Below are 14,551 nucleotides of genomic sequence, written 5' to 3'. Positions count from 1 at the left end.
ACTTCCCCCTTTTCTTACCTTTACTTGGTGACAGTGGTTGTTATGGGCATTCATTCAATTTCTTCGAATCTCTGGTGGATGGTCCGGACTGGGGTTTCTCTCTTCCTTTCTTTCTCCCTTTTCTCCTTCCTCTCTGTTCAGCATCCCTTCCATCTTTCCCTTTCTGGAACTGAAGTTTGCTATTCACATACCGTATCAAAGCGATTTTCAATGCCCAGGATGATTAAGAAAATGGGATTTATACATTATTTTACTTCAAAGCTCGGTGATTCAGATTCCAGATCATATAGACTTGCAGGTGTTTATCAAAAAACATATAAACTTGCAGATGTGATCATGTGAACAGGTGAAGAACTGTTGGGTTGGTCAAGGGCTAATTAATAATAATAATAATTTTCTGGGGTTGATTTAGAATTACAACAAGTTTATAACTTTAATTACTGAACAAAAGAACATTTCCAGGTGTAAATATGCTACTGGTACATGTCATTCATGTATCATACCCATAAAAAAATTCCTGTACCAGAGAATTTACCTTAGAATAATACTTGTTTCACACTTCATTTTCACTCCCATTAAGAGTGAGATAAGAAGGGGAAAGGGTAGCTCATTGAGCTAAAGGAAATGAAGGGATTTACAGGGTGAAGGGACAAAGTTTAAACCCTGGCGAATAAACTAATTTACTAACAATTAACAACTAACATTTTCCTGTAAAAAAATGAATAAGATAAGAAAAAAGAAAAGAAATAAGCAAATATGATATGTGATGTGATAAAAAATACAGCTGAGAAAGAAGATAACAAAAGTGAAAATAAGAATGAATCATTACTCATAAATAACAGTAGTTGAAATTAAACTCTAATTAATTATTGTAATAAACATCTCCATTTATGCTTCATGTACTGGCTTTTTTTTTCTGAATGGCGTGAAAACAAATATTAATTGGAAAAAGAAGGTAAAAAAAATAATATTTAGCTGTCTGGGGTGGTTTCTGACAAGGAATTTATGCCATTCGTGAGGTTCCCTGCGAATGGTAATAAGACAAATAACAAAGTCAGTACTGAATGACATGAACGGAAGCTTTTTCAGGTTGAGCAGGTTCCATTCGAGAGAATCCATGCGAATGCAAATAAGACAAGGAGGAATCTGCCTTTTTCAGGAGTTGACTGGGGAACAAAGTGCATTCGCGTGTCAGCTCGCGAATGCCTGACAGGTGCTGACTGATGGGTGACATGGTGCATGCATGCAGGGGCATGCAGAGGCATGCAGAGGCATTCGCCTCCTGCCTTGCGAATGCAATGTCGGTCATTAACTTTTATAAAATGACCCCAGAAATAGCCAAGTTTGCATGCTCGAATTCACCTCTCCAACTCTCTCAATTCTCAACTTTCAAGCTTCATTTCTAAACTCTCATGACATAAGTTTGATACCTCTCAAGAGAACCTACCCTCAAACTCTCTCAAGTGTAAAAGTATTTATATTGTTGGTAATTATTTCTACCTCTATCTCTCATTCTAACCTTTCAAATATTTTAGTTTATCATTTGTTTTTGAGTCTCAAACTTTTTTTGATGCCTAATTTTCGGTTGCATGTTATTATTTCATGAAGGTTTTGTAAATGGCGGATGAAGCAGTGCTAACTCTCGGTCCAAAAAATCCGACGTTGTTGGTGAAACAAAACAAACATGTGTCGGGATATGTTTGGAACCAAACAAGTAAGAAAGTTTTGAAGCTGAGATTACCCCACATTCCTTTGAATGGTGTCCCTCCACAAATCGAACAATATGTTCGATTGGCTGGATTTTACGAGGCCGCTCTATGTGGTTCTCTCAAACAAGACAAAGTGTTGATATCAGCACTGGTGGAGCGTTGGCGGCCCGAGACGCACACCTTTCATATGCCGTTTGGAGAGTGCACCATCACTCTTCAAGATGTTGCCGTTCTTTTGGGACTAAATATTGATGGACAACCTGTTACCGGGGTGACATGGTGTGACTGGTCTGATCTCGTTACTCGTGCGCTAGGAGTCACTCCACCGCGACGTGCTATTAGAGGAAGTTGTTTAAACTTGAGATGGTTAAACCAGTGTTTTGATTTTCAAAACCTAGGTGCACTTGAGTCGGCAGAAGCTGAATTTGCTGCAAGAGCATTCATTTTGCGCTTGATTGGCACTTTCTTATTACCCGACCACTCGGGATCACATGTGCCTCTAAGATATCTACTACTCATAGAGAATTTAGCTATGGCCTCCACGTACAGTTGGGGTTCGGCTGTGCTTGCAACTCTCTATCATGAGTTATGCCATGCAACCGGTTATGAACGACAAGAAATCGGTGGTTGTACTTATTTGCTCCAAATCTGGGCTTGGGAAAGGATTCCAATGACTGCCCCTGAAACCATACCGATATTGCCACTCGGCTGCCCCCTCGCAGGAAGGTATGCACGTAATTTACAAGTAGTTATATTTATTTGTGCACATAAATGCGACAAAATAAGCCGTTAATAAATACTCCCTAAATTTTATTTCAGGTGGGGAAGAAACTCAAATCGTGTTGACGTTGGTCGTCAAACGAATCAAATTGATTTGTGGCGGATCAAGCTCGACGAACTGCGAGCTGAAGACGTAAGTTAGTTATGCTTATATTATATTATTTTGATATCTTGTCTCAATCATTTTATGTTTATGTTCTTAATTTTTTTCATCTAATTTGGATGTGTAGTTTGTTTGGAGGCCATACCTGGATCATGTTATAAATTCGCTACCGGAACGGTGTCGGCAAAGTATGCACTTGTGGAGATCAGTTGTGCCAATGATATGCTACGCCTTTGTTGAGTGGCACCAACCGGATAGAGCCTTGCAACAGTTTGGCATGTTTCAGGGGGTACCTGACCCACCATATCAAATTGATAAACTGCATGACATAACTTTGTCAGGGAAGGAAGAGGAAGATTGGGTTACAGCCATGATGCCCTTTATACAGATGTGGGGGCAAAGACACCAAAGGACGGTTCAGCAACCCGTGGTTAATACGTTAGCTAGCCCTAACGACCATTACATGAAGTGGTACGCCCAACATTCCATTCGTTGGCTGACGCGTCAGAGTTCGACAACAGGGCAAATTGTAATGTTATATAACCTTTGCTTCTCTTTGTTCCTACGTTTGTAAATTTTGAAATACTAACTTTTTATTTATTAACTAATGTAGGGTGAACACATTCAACATGTGTGGTATGGACTTTCTGACGTTGGTCGCGGTACGTATACACCTGAGGAAATGCAAAGCCAAGCCGCGCGTTGCCTTACATTATGCCACCAGCTGGACATGATTACTGTTCCTGCCGCGTCAGTTCAACTCATGCCTACAGACTTACCACGTCCCACACATGAAGATGTACCACTTGTTGGAAGAGCAGAAGCACAGGGTTTGGGCAAGTATTGGAAAGAGGTGCATGCTCAGGATGTGACTATACATGGAGATAATCTACCACCCCGAGAAGGTGAGTACTCGTTGTATCCTCTACATCATGGTGATTCATACCGGCAGTACCACTTTGGGGGTGGGTCGAGACAGCCTGCAAATGAGTCAGGGTCATCTGGTAGTTCCCAACACTACCAAGAGCCACAGATGCAGATGCCGGAGTCACAACCATATTCTGGCTCACAGCCATACATTCCAGACATGCATTTTGGTGAATCACAGTCACAACAATATTTTCAACAAGAGCATCATTCGATTTATGACCAGTTCAGGACACCGGAAATGCAGCACATTGATCCACAAGGATGGAGCCCTGTACCTGGATGGGGAGGCGGTGGTGTAAGTGAAGTGTTGGATATCCCCCGAGCTTCTGACGTGTTGAATCCCCGACCATCATTCTGGAATGTTGCAGACCCAGATGCGATCAGTCATGCACAGGCTAGCTTTGTGTTTGACTTGAACCAAGCATCTGGAGTAGGAGACAATGAGTCTAACATCCAACATGGACTGTCTTATGGCCAAGGTAGCCAACATGAGAACCAAGCAGAACAGGAGGGTAGGCCATATCGAGTAGCGAGAGACACACCTTGGCCTGATTGCGGAACGGGATCCCACCAAACTCATCATTGATCTATTGTATTGTTTTTGTTAATTAATGAATGGAAGGGAAAAACATTAGTTTAATCATAAACTCATTTCTCATCTTGATCATCATAATTAATAAAACCTCATAACAGTTGTGTACTTCCACCACATCATTGAGGCAAACACAAAATAAACAAACACACAGCAAACACAAGCAACCCAAATATAAAAACAACCCTCAGACAGAAGAACAACCCTCACACACAAGAACAACATCTATCTCTGTAGCGAAACAGATCTTTGACTCGACTGAGGCTCCGTCAAGTCCATCTCATTTCTTATTTGAATTGACCTAGGACGACCCTTCGCCCTAGCCGTGGACAGATCTGGAACAATTCGATCCCTTTCCCTTGGTGGCATGTTCAGATCATTACCAATGGGATACCACTGTCCTTGATATGCATCCAATATGCTCTGAAGCGTATAAACAGGGTCCACCAAACTCCAATAGTCTAAACTTTGATGCATACAGGAAGCGATTGCGTGGTCACATGGATACTTGAATGTTTGAAAGCGCCCACATTCGCACGTTCTATTGTCCAACCGCAGAGACCATACATACCCATTGCGATGCCTTCGCTGGTTAAAACCTTCCTCCACCTCAAACCTTGTCCTATCGATGCTGTACGTGCGCACGATATGAGCACCTGCGAGTAGAACATTCTTTTCTATGGCTACCCTGACCTTTTTACAGAATATGTGGCCAGCGGCCTTTTCACGAGCTGCTGCCTGACCTCTCTGAACAAAGTAATCCACCATCCTCCCGTACGTGCATTTCACCAATGCAGTTATGGGCATGTTTCTTGCACCCTTCAACACTTTGTTAATGGCCTCAGATAAGTTTGTTGTCATATGGCCATATCGACGCCCACCCTCATCGCATGCTCGACTCCATGTCTGATTTTCGATGCGGTCAATCCAATCTCTGATAGCTGGACTTATTCCTCGAAACCGGCGGAGTTGTCTCTGAAAAAGATATGGACAAGGCTCGTAACCTGCACATTTTAACACAAATACATTCAACTTGACAGTTAACCAATTCAAGTTTGAATAAATGAAGATATGCATGTGGCTTACCCATATTGATCAGGTCAAGCTTGTGCTTCTAATTCTTGAACGTACGATTAAAATTGCTGGCAATGTGGCGGATGCAGTAAACATGATAAGCGTTTGGTGGTTGCCACCCGTTAGCGGGATTGCGTACTGCCGCCTTGATGCCAGCGTGTCTGTCAGATATCAAACATATACCCTGTTTTTGGGTGACCTTCATACGTATCAAACGTAGAAACCATGACCAGGAGCTCAGATTTTCCCCCTCGACAATTGCAAATGCAATTGGCAAAACATTTTTGTTCCCGTCCTGTGTTGTTGCGATGAGTAAAGTTCCACTATACTTGCCATAGAGCCATGTCCCATCAATCTATATCACAGGCTTGCAGTACTCGAAAGCATCACAACATTGTTTGAAGGTCCAAAACACACGTTTAAATGTCTTTGAACCGACAACGACATTACCATTACAGTCGATAATGTCACTTGTGGATATTGCGTAATAGGACCCATGGGAAAACCGAAGCATATAATTCAGCCATCTAGGGAGCAAGTCATATGACTCTTCCCAGTCACCAAAGATCTGTGCAACCGCTCTCTGCTTTGCTTTCCAGGCTTTAAAGTATGATACTTTATACCTGAGCACACCAGTGATCCTCTCTTGAATAAGAGAAACAGGTACAGTAGGATGGGTACGTACCATCTCTGCAGCATTAGAACAAAATCATAAATTACTAAGTATTTTTAAGGGTAACAAAATAATAATACTGAGAAAAAATTGTACCAAGAATGAATGAACATATAAAGTCGGATGTCATCTTCTTATGGTCCTGCGACTCTATCGTATTGATGCATGTATGCAGACCGCCCCACCTAGTTACCGTCCACATTCCAGTTTTTTTAGAACACATGGCCCTCAACTTCCAAGAGCACCCATTCGGACATCTTGCCACAAAGTATGTGGGTTTGGATTCAGCCACAATATAAGTTATATTTAGCTTAAAACAATAATGCTTGAGGGCCATCTGGACATCTTTCTTGGTCTCAAAACACTGGTTTAGATATAATTCATCACCTAGCTGCCACGATGTCTGATCATCCCCTCTAATATAGAAATCTGTCTCTTCATCGGGGTGTTCCCAGTTAATATATGAATAGTGTGGAGACTAATTCCAAAATGGGGTTGAGACGCCTGTAACAAAGAAGATTTATACAAGACACGATATATGGATAAATACAACACCTAAAGAGTTAAAGTGACTATACATACCATGCGTTTCAAAAGAAACATTCACCGACGTCGGTAATCAAATAGGAGGTCCGGGATTTCCGGAGCCACCCTCGTCCGAGTCGGACGAGCCACCTCTATCACCCAATCTTTCATCTTCATCATGATCATCTGAAGATAAAATCTCCTCACCATCCACATTATCAGTGTCATGGTAGTCATAATCATCATCCAAATTCATTGTGTCATCACCCAAATGAACAACCTCCTCAACACCACGGCTACCACCGGCTTCATGAGCGAATGCCTGCTGCGGACTTATCGGATTGGTTGAGGCCGGTATTGATGGACTTCCAGCTTCAGCAATATCAACGTATAACTCTAGCGTTGTCATGAAAGACTGCTGACGAAATCCATCCATCATGACACTCACGTCTTGATTATCAACTAGCTCAAGAGGTGAAAAAAGGATCGGATTTGAGTTAGTCATAAATCTGCAAATGACTCTAGAAATTATTTGGTTTCTTTGGAGCTTCAACCTCTCATGGATTTTACTCTTCAAGCGGTCGAATGTGATGTTGCATTTGAGATGCATGGACCTTGCTTGACCTTCAAATATGACACCTTGATTGCCATTGAAAACTCTACCTCTAGAATACACAAAAGCAATGACCCTATCCATCTTTGGTGATTTTTGAGCTATTAAAACGTAGGAAGTTTTGGAGAAAATTTGCAGATGGTGCTGGGAAGAAATCTGATTCAGAGAGCTTGGTTTTATAAGGAGGATCCGGAAAAAATTATATTTTTAATGCATTCGCAATAAAGCATTCGAATGCTTGTCTTTGACCGACATTGCATTCGTTTCCTACCTCGCGAATGCCTGTCATTGGTTGTATTCTGCATGCATGTCACTCATTGTCAGCCATTCGAACTAAAGCATGCGAATCCCTTGTCTCCAGAGTAGATTCCACATGCACGTCCCTTGTCTTATTAGCATTCGCAAGGATGCTTGTGAATGACTACTGTTCATGCTGGCAAATGTGTCATTCAGTGCTGAAAAGTTAATTTGTCTTATTACCATTCGCAAGGATCCTTGCGAATGGCTACTGTTCATGCTGCATCATGTCATTCAGTTCTGGAAAAGTTGTTTGTCTTACTACCATTCGCAAGGTTTCTTTCGAATGCTATAAAGTACATGTCAGAAACTACCCCAGACAGCTTAATTTTATTTTTTTTACCCCCTTTTTCCAATTAATATTTGTTTTCACGCCATTCAGAAAAAAAAGCCTCATGTACTCTTTTCATATTTTTTAGAAGGCTAAAAAGCATTTTTGGCCCCTGATGTTTCAAGTTTTTGTAAATTCTGCCCCTACTATATTTTTGTCGACGTTTCTACCCCTCATGTTTTCAAACAGTGCACCGTCTACCCCTCCGTCAGTCAGACTTTCTCAGGAGAGGTTCCTCAGTGGATTGGAGAGGTGAAGAGGAGTATATGATGTTGATGATGATCAAGGAAATAATATAAATTAAATTTGCTTGATGTATATATCAATTATGTATGTAACTGAACCGGTTAAATGCATGTTTTACTACTTACAGGTCTTGAGTTTGAATCTCCCATGCCCTTTTTTTTCAATCTCACTTGTAATTTCCACGTGGCAGGTCCAAAAAATATATAAAAAAAAGCCAAATCAGCTCATTCCGTTAGTTTTTTAACGTCTGACTGACGGAGGGGTAGACGGTGCACTGTTTGAAAACTTGAGGGGTAGAAATATCGACAAAAATATAGTAGGAACAGAATTTGCACAAACTTGAAACATCAGGGGCCAAAAGTGTTTTTTAGCCTTTTTAGAATGGTGGAGTCGAATGTTATAATTCCAACTCTTTCCATGAAGTGAAAAAAATAAATACTAATGCTTAAGTGGAACAACATATAAGCCAACTAAACTTTAATTAGTAATTAATGTACCTAAAGTAGTAGTTTAGTTGGCAACGCAAGCTGAATGTATAGGAATAGTTATCGGGTTCGATCCCCACATAATACACTATGAGAAGGGATGAAGAGTCTTAACTGTGACTAAATTCCGAATTTAGCGACAATCAAACAGTGGTTGAATACCGAATGTTTATAATGAAAAACTCAAAGTAATGTCACTTTACAAATTTCAACAACTAATTATAGAGGGAATCGTGACTGAATTTACACAAATTAAAAATTATGAGATTAAATTCTCTCATTTTGAATATCAGGTAAATATTAGGAATTTAAATTGCACAATCAATTAAAGGATCAAAGGTGCAATCATGCATAATCTTAATCAAGTCTACCAATCATACTCATGCATGCTGAGTTTCCTCCATTTAGAAGCAGGACTGCAGGAGTTCCTAATATAAAATGGGAAAAGAAAGTAAAACCTTAGATTTGGTTGAAGCATCCAATGATTAACTTGAGTTTGGAGTTATCTTCCACGATTAACTTTTCGCATTATTTAATCGGCATCCATGCTTCCACGCAAAGCAAATTGTCAATCTTGCTATGTGATAGCCTGATAGGCCAATGTATTTTTTCTTGAAAATTTTCACCTTGTTGGCAAATTTTATATTCATCAGCACTCTTTTTTATGATAAAACTTTAAAGATCAATCAATGAACAAGTTGACCAACACATAATTGGAATGGCCGAACCATTTCTCTGTAAGAAAAAAGGTTGTGTGTTTCAGTGACGATCTAGAAATTGAGTTATGAGTTATGAGTTATGACAAACATACAGCAGTAGGGTAAATAATATAATGATAAAAAATTTATAAAATAAATAATACAAACTGCACATATTACTAATCAAACATAAAAAAGTTTGTGTGGCAATTGCCCCATACTCTATAATATGGATCCGTTATTAGCGTGCTTGGTTTTTATTGCTAATATGAGAGTTGTGTTGTGTTAGTGAGTGATTGTAATTTGTAAGTATGTTTGTAAGTGACTTATAATTTTAAAAGTATTATGTGAGTAACATGTGGTGGCAACCGTTGAGCTAAAGAAAAGATTCATCCCCTGGTCATAATATTGTTAAAAGGAATTTCAACACAAGGAGCTGGTCACTACAACTAAACAATCATTGACTCTGATACCATTGTTGAGCTAAAGAAGATGATTTAAACTACGAGGATTTATTAAAAAGCAAACCACAAGTGAGTTGGACAACACATATGAATAATTTCACTTATAAAGTATTCAAACTTATCTTTATCTTCTAATATGAAACTTACTCACACTTAATATCACGGTGAAAGTCGGAATCACCCAAAAAAAAAAAATTGTTATAAAAATGAACAACTTGCTATGTCAAGTGGCACTAATTATAGTAACTATTTTCGAGGATACTGAAAAGGATACAGCTCATAAACAGACAGAGGTAGAAAACAGGAACAGGTCCATTACTCCTATTCAAGAATCTTCTCATTCTCTCTCCCTGGACTGGACCGACATAACATTACCTCACAATCTCATCTTAGGACATCAAGGTCCAAAGCAAAAGGGAAAACAAAAGTGTAGTAGCCGCATTGGTAAGTAACCGCGTTGCATTGCCTGCACCAAGACAAAGGAGAAACATAAGAAAATAACTTAGCTTAGTCGGTTTAGTTTCAATACTTAGAAAAGTGAAAACTCTTGCCATTTTCACATCTGGGTTAGAGAGAGATAGTAGAAATGGGTTACTCCAGAAAACTGGTTTCTCTCACATTGTTAGTAGTGTTGCTGGTGACATGTGTTAGTGGAGAAGACCCTTATAGGTTCTACACTTGGAATGTTACCTATGGAGATATCTATCCTCTTGGGGTTAAACAACAGGTACTTTTCCTTTTCCCTTCATGTATTGTGCTAATTTTTTTTTCTCATTCTTATTTCTTTTGTTAATGAATGTTGGTTGTATGAAATGGCAGGGTATATTGATAAATGGGCAGTTCCCAGGGCCACAAATTGATTCTGTAACCAATGATAACTTGATCGTCAATGTTTTCAATAGCTTGAATGAGCCTTTCCTTTTCACTTGGTTAGTTTCTCTTTCTCTAGTAACTTTCTTGTTTAGTTGAACTTTAAAGTTGTTCTCGCAGATGTAGGGGTTAGTGTAGTCATTTCTTAGCAAAAGAGAGAATCTATCTTATTGAATCAGGATACAGGAGTCTAGCCTTTTATAGTGTAGCTAAACCTGAATCTTTAACTATTACATTATGGACCTTACAATTGCCTAATAAGCCTCACATCGGGTCCAAACCAGACATCTCACCTTGATCCTAAGGGGGACTCACCCTCCTATCTAAATACACCCCAAGGCTGGGGCGCCAGCTTCAAGGCGTGGCGCTCTAGCCAGTCCAGAAGTATCAGTTGTAGAAACAATCATCAGACTGTAGAGATATATTTCAATCTAAGTCGCCCGATAAAGATCAGACGACTCTAATTTGTTGAGTGCGTGAATTTAGGGACTATATGATTGTAGGCAATCCAAATTCGACAGGAACAATGCAGAAATGATGTTGATTTGCAATGTTAGATACATTATGCATGATGTGAGCCCTTGATTTAGTTTTAGAGTGATTTTTAGATGATGTGGTTTTTGCAGGAATGGGGTGTTTCAGAGGAGGAATTCATGGCAGGATGGAGTATTTGGTACTAACTGTCCAATCCCACCTGGACAGAACTTCACTTATGTTCTTCAAGTGAAGGATCAGATTGGTAGCTACTTCTACTTTCCTTCGCTTGCATTCCACAGGGCAGCAGGGGGTTACGGTGGCATCAAAATCGCGAGCCGCCCGTTGATTCCAGTACCTTTCCCTCCTCCGGCCGGAGATTTCACCATATTGGCAGGAGACTGGTACAAGAGAAATCACACTGTAAGTAGATTTCTTTGCATTAATGTTATTTCTTAGTAGTCTTTATTTTGCATGTGATGTAACTTTGGGTTAAAAAAAAGTGATTCTAGTATGTTGTAATGCCACAAAGAAAATGTTTTTCTTGGCAAAGTCTTACAACATGGAAATAAGGGAAGTTGTCATCCTACAAAATGTTTTCACCTGAGAATGTTTTTCTATGGAGTATCTTCAGCTTTTACCTGAAATTATTTCTCAGAAAGCTATTTTATTGAAAATATTTTCCACCATCAAGAAACTATCTGCAATGTCTGAGAAATCCCACCTTAACCATTTATTTATACAGGATCTGAGGGCCATTCTAGATAGTGGAAGTGACCTTCCTTTTCCTGATGGGCTTCTCATCAATGGTCATGGCTCCAATGCTTACACCTTCATGGTTAATCAAGGTATATTAATAACACATCAAATTCAAGAATTTTGGTGACTTCAAGGCTGAAGATTTAGTGAGGAACATCAATTACAATGTACTTGCTTCTTTGGCAGGCAATACTTACAGATTCCGGATATCAAATGTTGGACTCACAACTTCCATCAATTTCAGAATCCAAGGGCATAAGCTGCTGCTAGTTGAGGTTGAAGGAATCCACACGATCCAGAACACTTATGATTCCCTTGACATTCATTTGGGGCAAAGTCTCTCTGTACTGGTCATCGCTGATCAACCACCGAAAGACTATTATATCGTTGTCTCGACACGATTCACTTCCCAGGTGTTGACTGCTACCTCCATACTTCATTACAGTAACTCAGCAGCAAGTGTTTCTGGTCCTCCCCCAGGAGGGCCAACAGTTCAAATTGATTGGTCTCTTGAACAAGCTCGCTCTTTCAGGTACTACTTTTATTCATCTCAGAATTGATTTTGAAGCTAGAATCAATTGTGAAACGAAACATCCAAATACCAAAAAATTGATTTTGGCAGTGGAGATCAATTATAACACTTGCATATATAGAACCAAACGTGCTCTTATAACCTATCTATGGATGATCTTCCTAAAAATATCTATGATAGGCTATAGATTCTATGGAGATTATTTTGTATGCAATTTTCCTTGTAGGCCTAAGTTCTCAAATTCCCCGAGAACTTAAAATCCCTGACAATGCCACAAATTAGTATTGAATATTGATGTTATTTTGGAAATCTAATTGTTTTATACTATGGTGAAGAACTATATTAAGATAAGAAGGTTATGTGGTTCAAATTTTATTTGTTGTATCATGTATGTTCTCTGAAATACCTGCTACTCATGAGTTATGACATGTGATGAATCAAAATCAGGAGGAATCTGACAGCTAGTGGACCAAGGCCTAATCCACAAGGATCTTACCATTATGGTTTGATAAACACAACCAGGACAATTAGACTTCAAAACTCTGCACCAATTATCAATGGAAAGCAGCGATATGCTGTCAATAGTGTTTCCTTCATCCCTCCTGATACGCCACTTAAACTGGCTGATCACTTCAAGATCCCAGGAGTGTTCAGCCTCGGAAGCATCCCGGACAGCCCCACCGGCAGCGGCGGTTACCTCCAGACTTCTGTCATGGCTGCTGATTTCCGCGACTTCATAGAAGTTGTGTTTGAGAATCCTGAAGACAGTGTGCAATCATGGCACATTGATGGCCACCACTTCTTTGTTGTAGGGTAAGTTCCTTTAGCACCATTGTTAATTCACCAGCTAGTTTGTTTCTTCCTTCTTTAATAATCTTAACATTCTTATGATAACTATATTTTCAGAATGGATGGAGGCCAATGGTCAGATGCAAGCAGGTTAAATTACAATTTGAGAGACACAATATCTCCTAGCACAATTCAGGTCAGCATGCTGATAAATTTTAAACTTTCATGTAATTTAAATTTGCTATCTGCTGTTGAGTCGGGTTGGCTCACGAGTCGGAACTTATATTGACAGCTCTAACTCTACGCAGGTGTATCCGAAGTCATGGACCGCGGTGTACATGCCTTTGGACAATGTGGGGATGTGGAATGTGAGATCTGAGAACTGGGTTCGTCAGTACTTGGGACAGCAATTTTACCTTCGTGTGTATTCCCCTGCAAATTCATGGAGAGATGAGTATCCAATACCAAGTAATGCTCTACTGTGTGGTAGGGCTGTGGGCCATCGAATATGATAAAGGGATTAGAATCCTCCAATGTCAAGTGAAATCATGACAATGCTACCAATATTCACACGAGTCCTTCTGCTTCATTTCCACTCAAGGCTTAACTCGAGCCAATTTTTTGATTTGCTTGCACCTCTCTATCTTACTAGGCATGTAACATAGGTCATAGATTGCTCTTGATTCTCACGTTAAAATTATGTACTCATTGATCCATCATGTGCGACAAGAGTTTTATATGTGAACTATTCATTAGTTTTTCTATTATCATCTTCTTCCGTTTAGATCTTTTTGCTTAATTTGTTAAGGGTCTCTAAAACCAATTATTCCAAAAGCTTAACCTATTGGTAAAGGTCACATGAATGATTGCTTTCATATCATTATTTGTAACATGTCTGCTCACATAAGAACTCGTTTGGGTTTGAAGTGTGGATAATGCATAGGTTACCGTACTAGCACAATCAAAATTTTGAATTTAGAAGGTAGAAGGTTAAAGTGAGTACCAATCTCAAAATGAAGGATGGAAAACTAAATGTAGGCAAATTCTAGGGATTTCGAAGAATGGTGGTAACATAATATACTGATAAATAGGGAATTGTAGGATCGACTAAGTACAAGTCCTGAATGACAGGAAACACTCGTAATAAGTAGAGACCTTGAAAGGGATTTGAGTGAAGAACCTCTAACTCTCAGTGAATTTTTGTCTAGGTTAAGGGATACAAGACTTGGCTGCCCCAAAAAGTCAGAACACTAGAAAGAGAACTCGAAATTCAAGAATATGACTAGAAGCTTCTGGACTTGGAACCCATGATCTTGAAGTTTAGAAGCTTCCCGCACCAAAATGCCACATTAGCACAACAAAGACAATTACTAGAACATGGGTGCGTGAGAGTCAAGTCAAGGCAAAAATTACGGTGCAAAGACAACGGTTCTCTTTATCGTTATATTATTAAAAAAATATTGATTTTCGTCTACTTTTCACTACAATGATTTATTTTTTAAATATCACAAATTCTATGAGATGACCAATGAACAAAAGACTATTTCTAAAACTTAAAGTAATTCTCAAAATTGTTAAAAAAGTTTCGTGTATTTTAGTGCAAAACG

The 14,551-nt window shown here is 39.4% G+C and overlaps 1 protein-coding gene across 1 annotated transcript; it reads left to right on the top strand.

The window, feature by feature from the left end:
* The first annotated feature begins 9,826 nt into the window (after positions 1 to 9,826).
* On the top strand, positions 9,827 to 13,711 carry LOC130748650 (L-ascorbate oxidase homolog). Its single transcript, XM_057601884.1, has 8 exons — positions 9,827 to 10,247; positions 10,340 to 10,449; positions 11,017 to 11,287; positions 11,610 to 11,712; positions 11,810 to 12,155; positions 12,603 to 12,968; positions 13,062 to 13,140; positions 13,253 to 13,711. Exons 1-8 carry the CDS (start codon positions 10,107 to 10,109, stop codon positions 13,454 to 13,456), a joined length of 1,620 nt encoding a protein of 539 aa, XP_057457867.1. The 5' UTR covers positions 9,827 to 10,106; the 3' UTR covers positions 13,457 to 13,711.
* The last annotated feature ends 840 nt before the right edge of the window (positions 13,712 to 14,551 follow it).

The sequence above is a fragment of the Lotus japonicus genome, chromosome 3 (genome assembly GCF_012489685.1).
Source record: "Lotus japonicus ecotype B-129 chromosome 3, LjGifu_v1.2".
NCBI classification, from domain to species: domain Eukaryota; kingdom Viridiplantae; phylum Streptophyta; class Magnoliopsida; order Fabales; family Fabaceae; genus Lotus; species Lotus japonicus.
Note: the sequence above shows the minus strand (reverse complement) of the source record. Positions and strands in the feature narration are given on the sequence as shown.

Excerpts from the sequence above, each read along its gene's own strand:
- LOC130748650 (XM_057601884.1), top strand. The coding sequence starts at position 10,107 with ATGGGTTACTCCAGAAAACTGGTTTCTCTCACATTGTTAGTAGTGTTG. Across the intron at positions 10,248-10,339 it reads CTCTTGGGGTTAAACAACAG|GGTATATTGATAAATGGGCA; the intron begins GTACTTTTCCTT and ends ATGAAATGGCAG. Across the intron at positions 12,156-12,602 it reads GAACAAGCTCGCTCTTTCAG|GAGGAATCTGACAGCTAGTG; the intron begins GTACTACTTTTA and ends AATCAAAATCAG.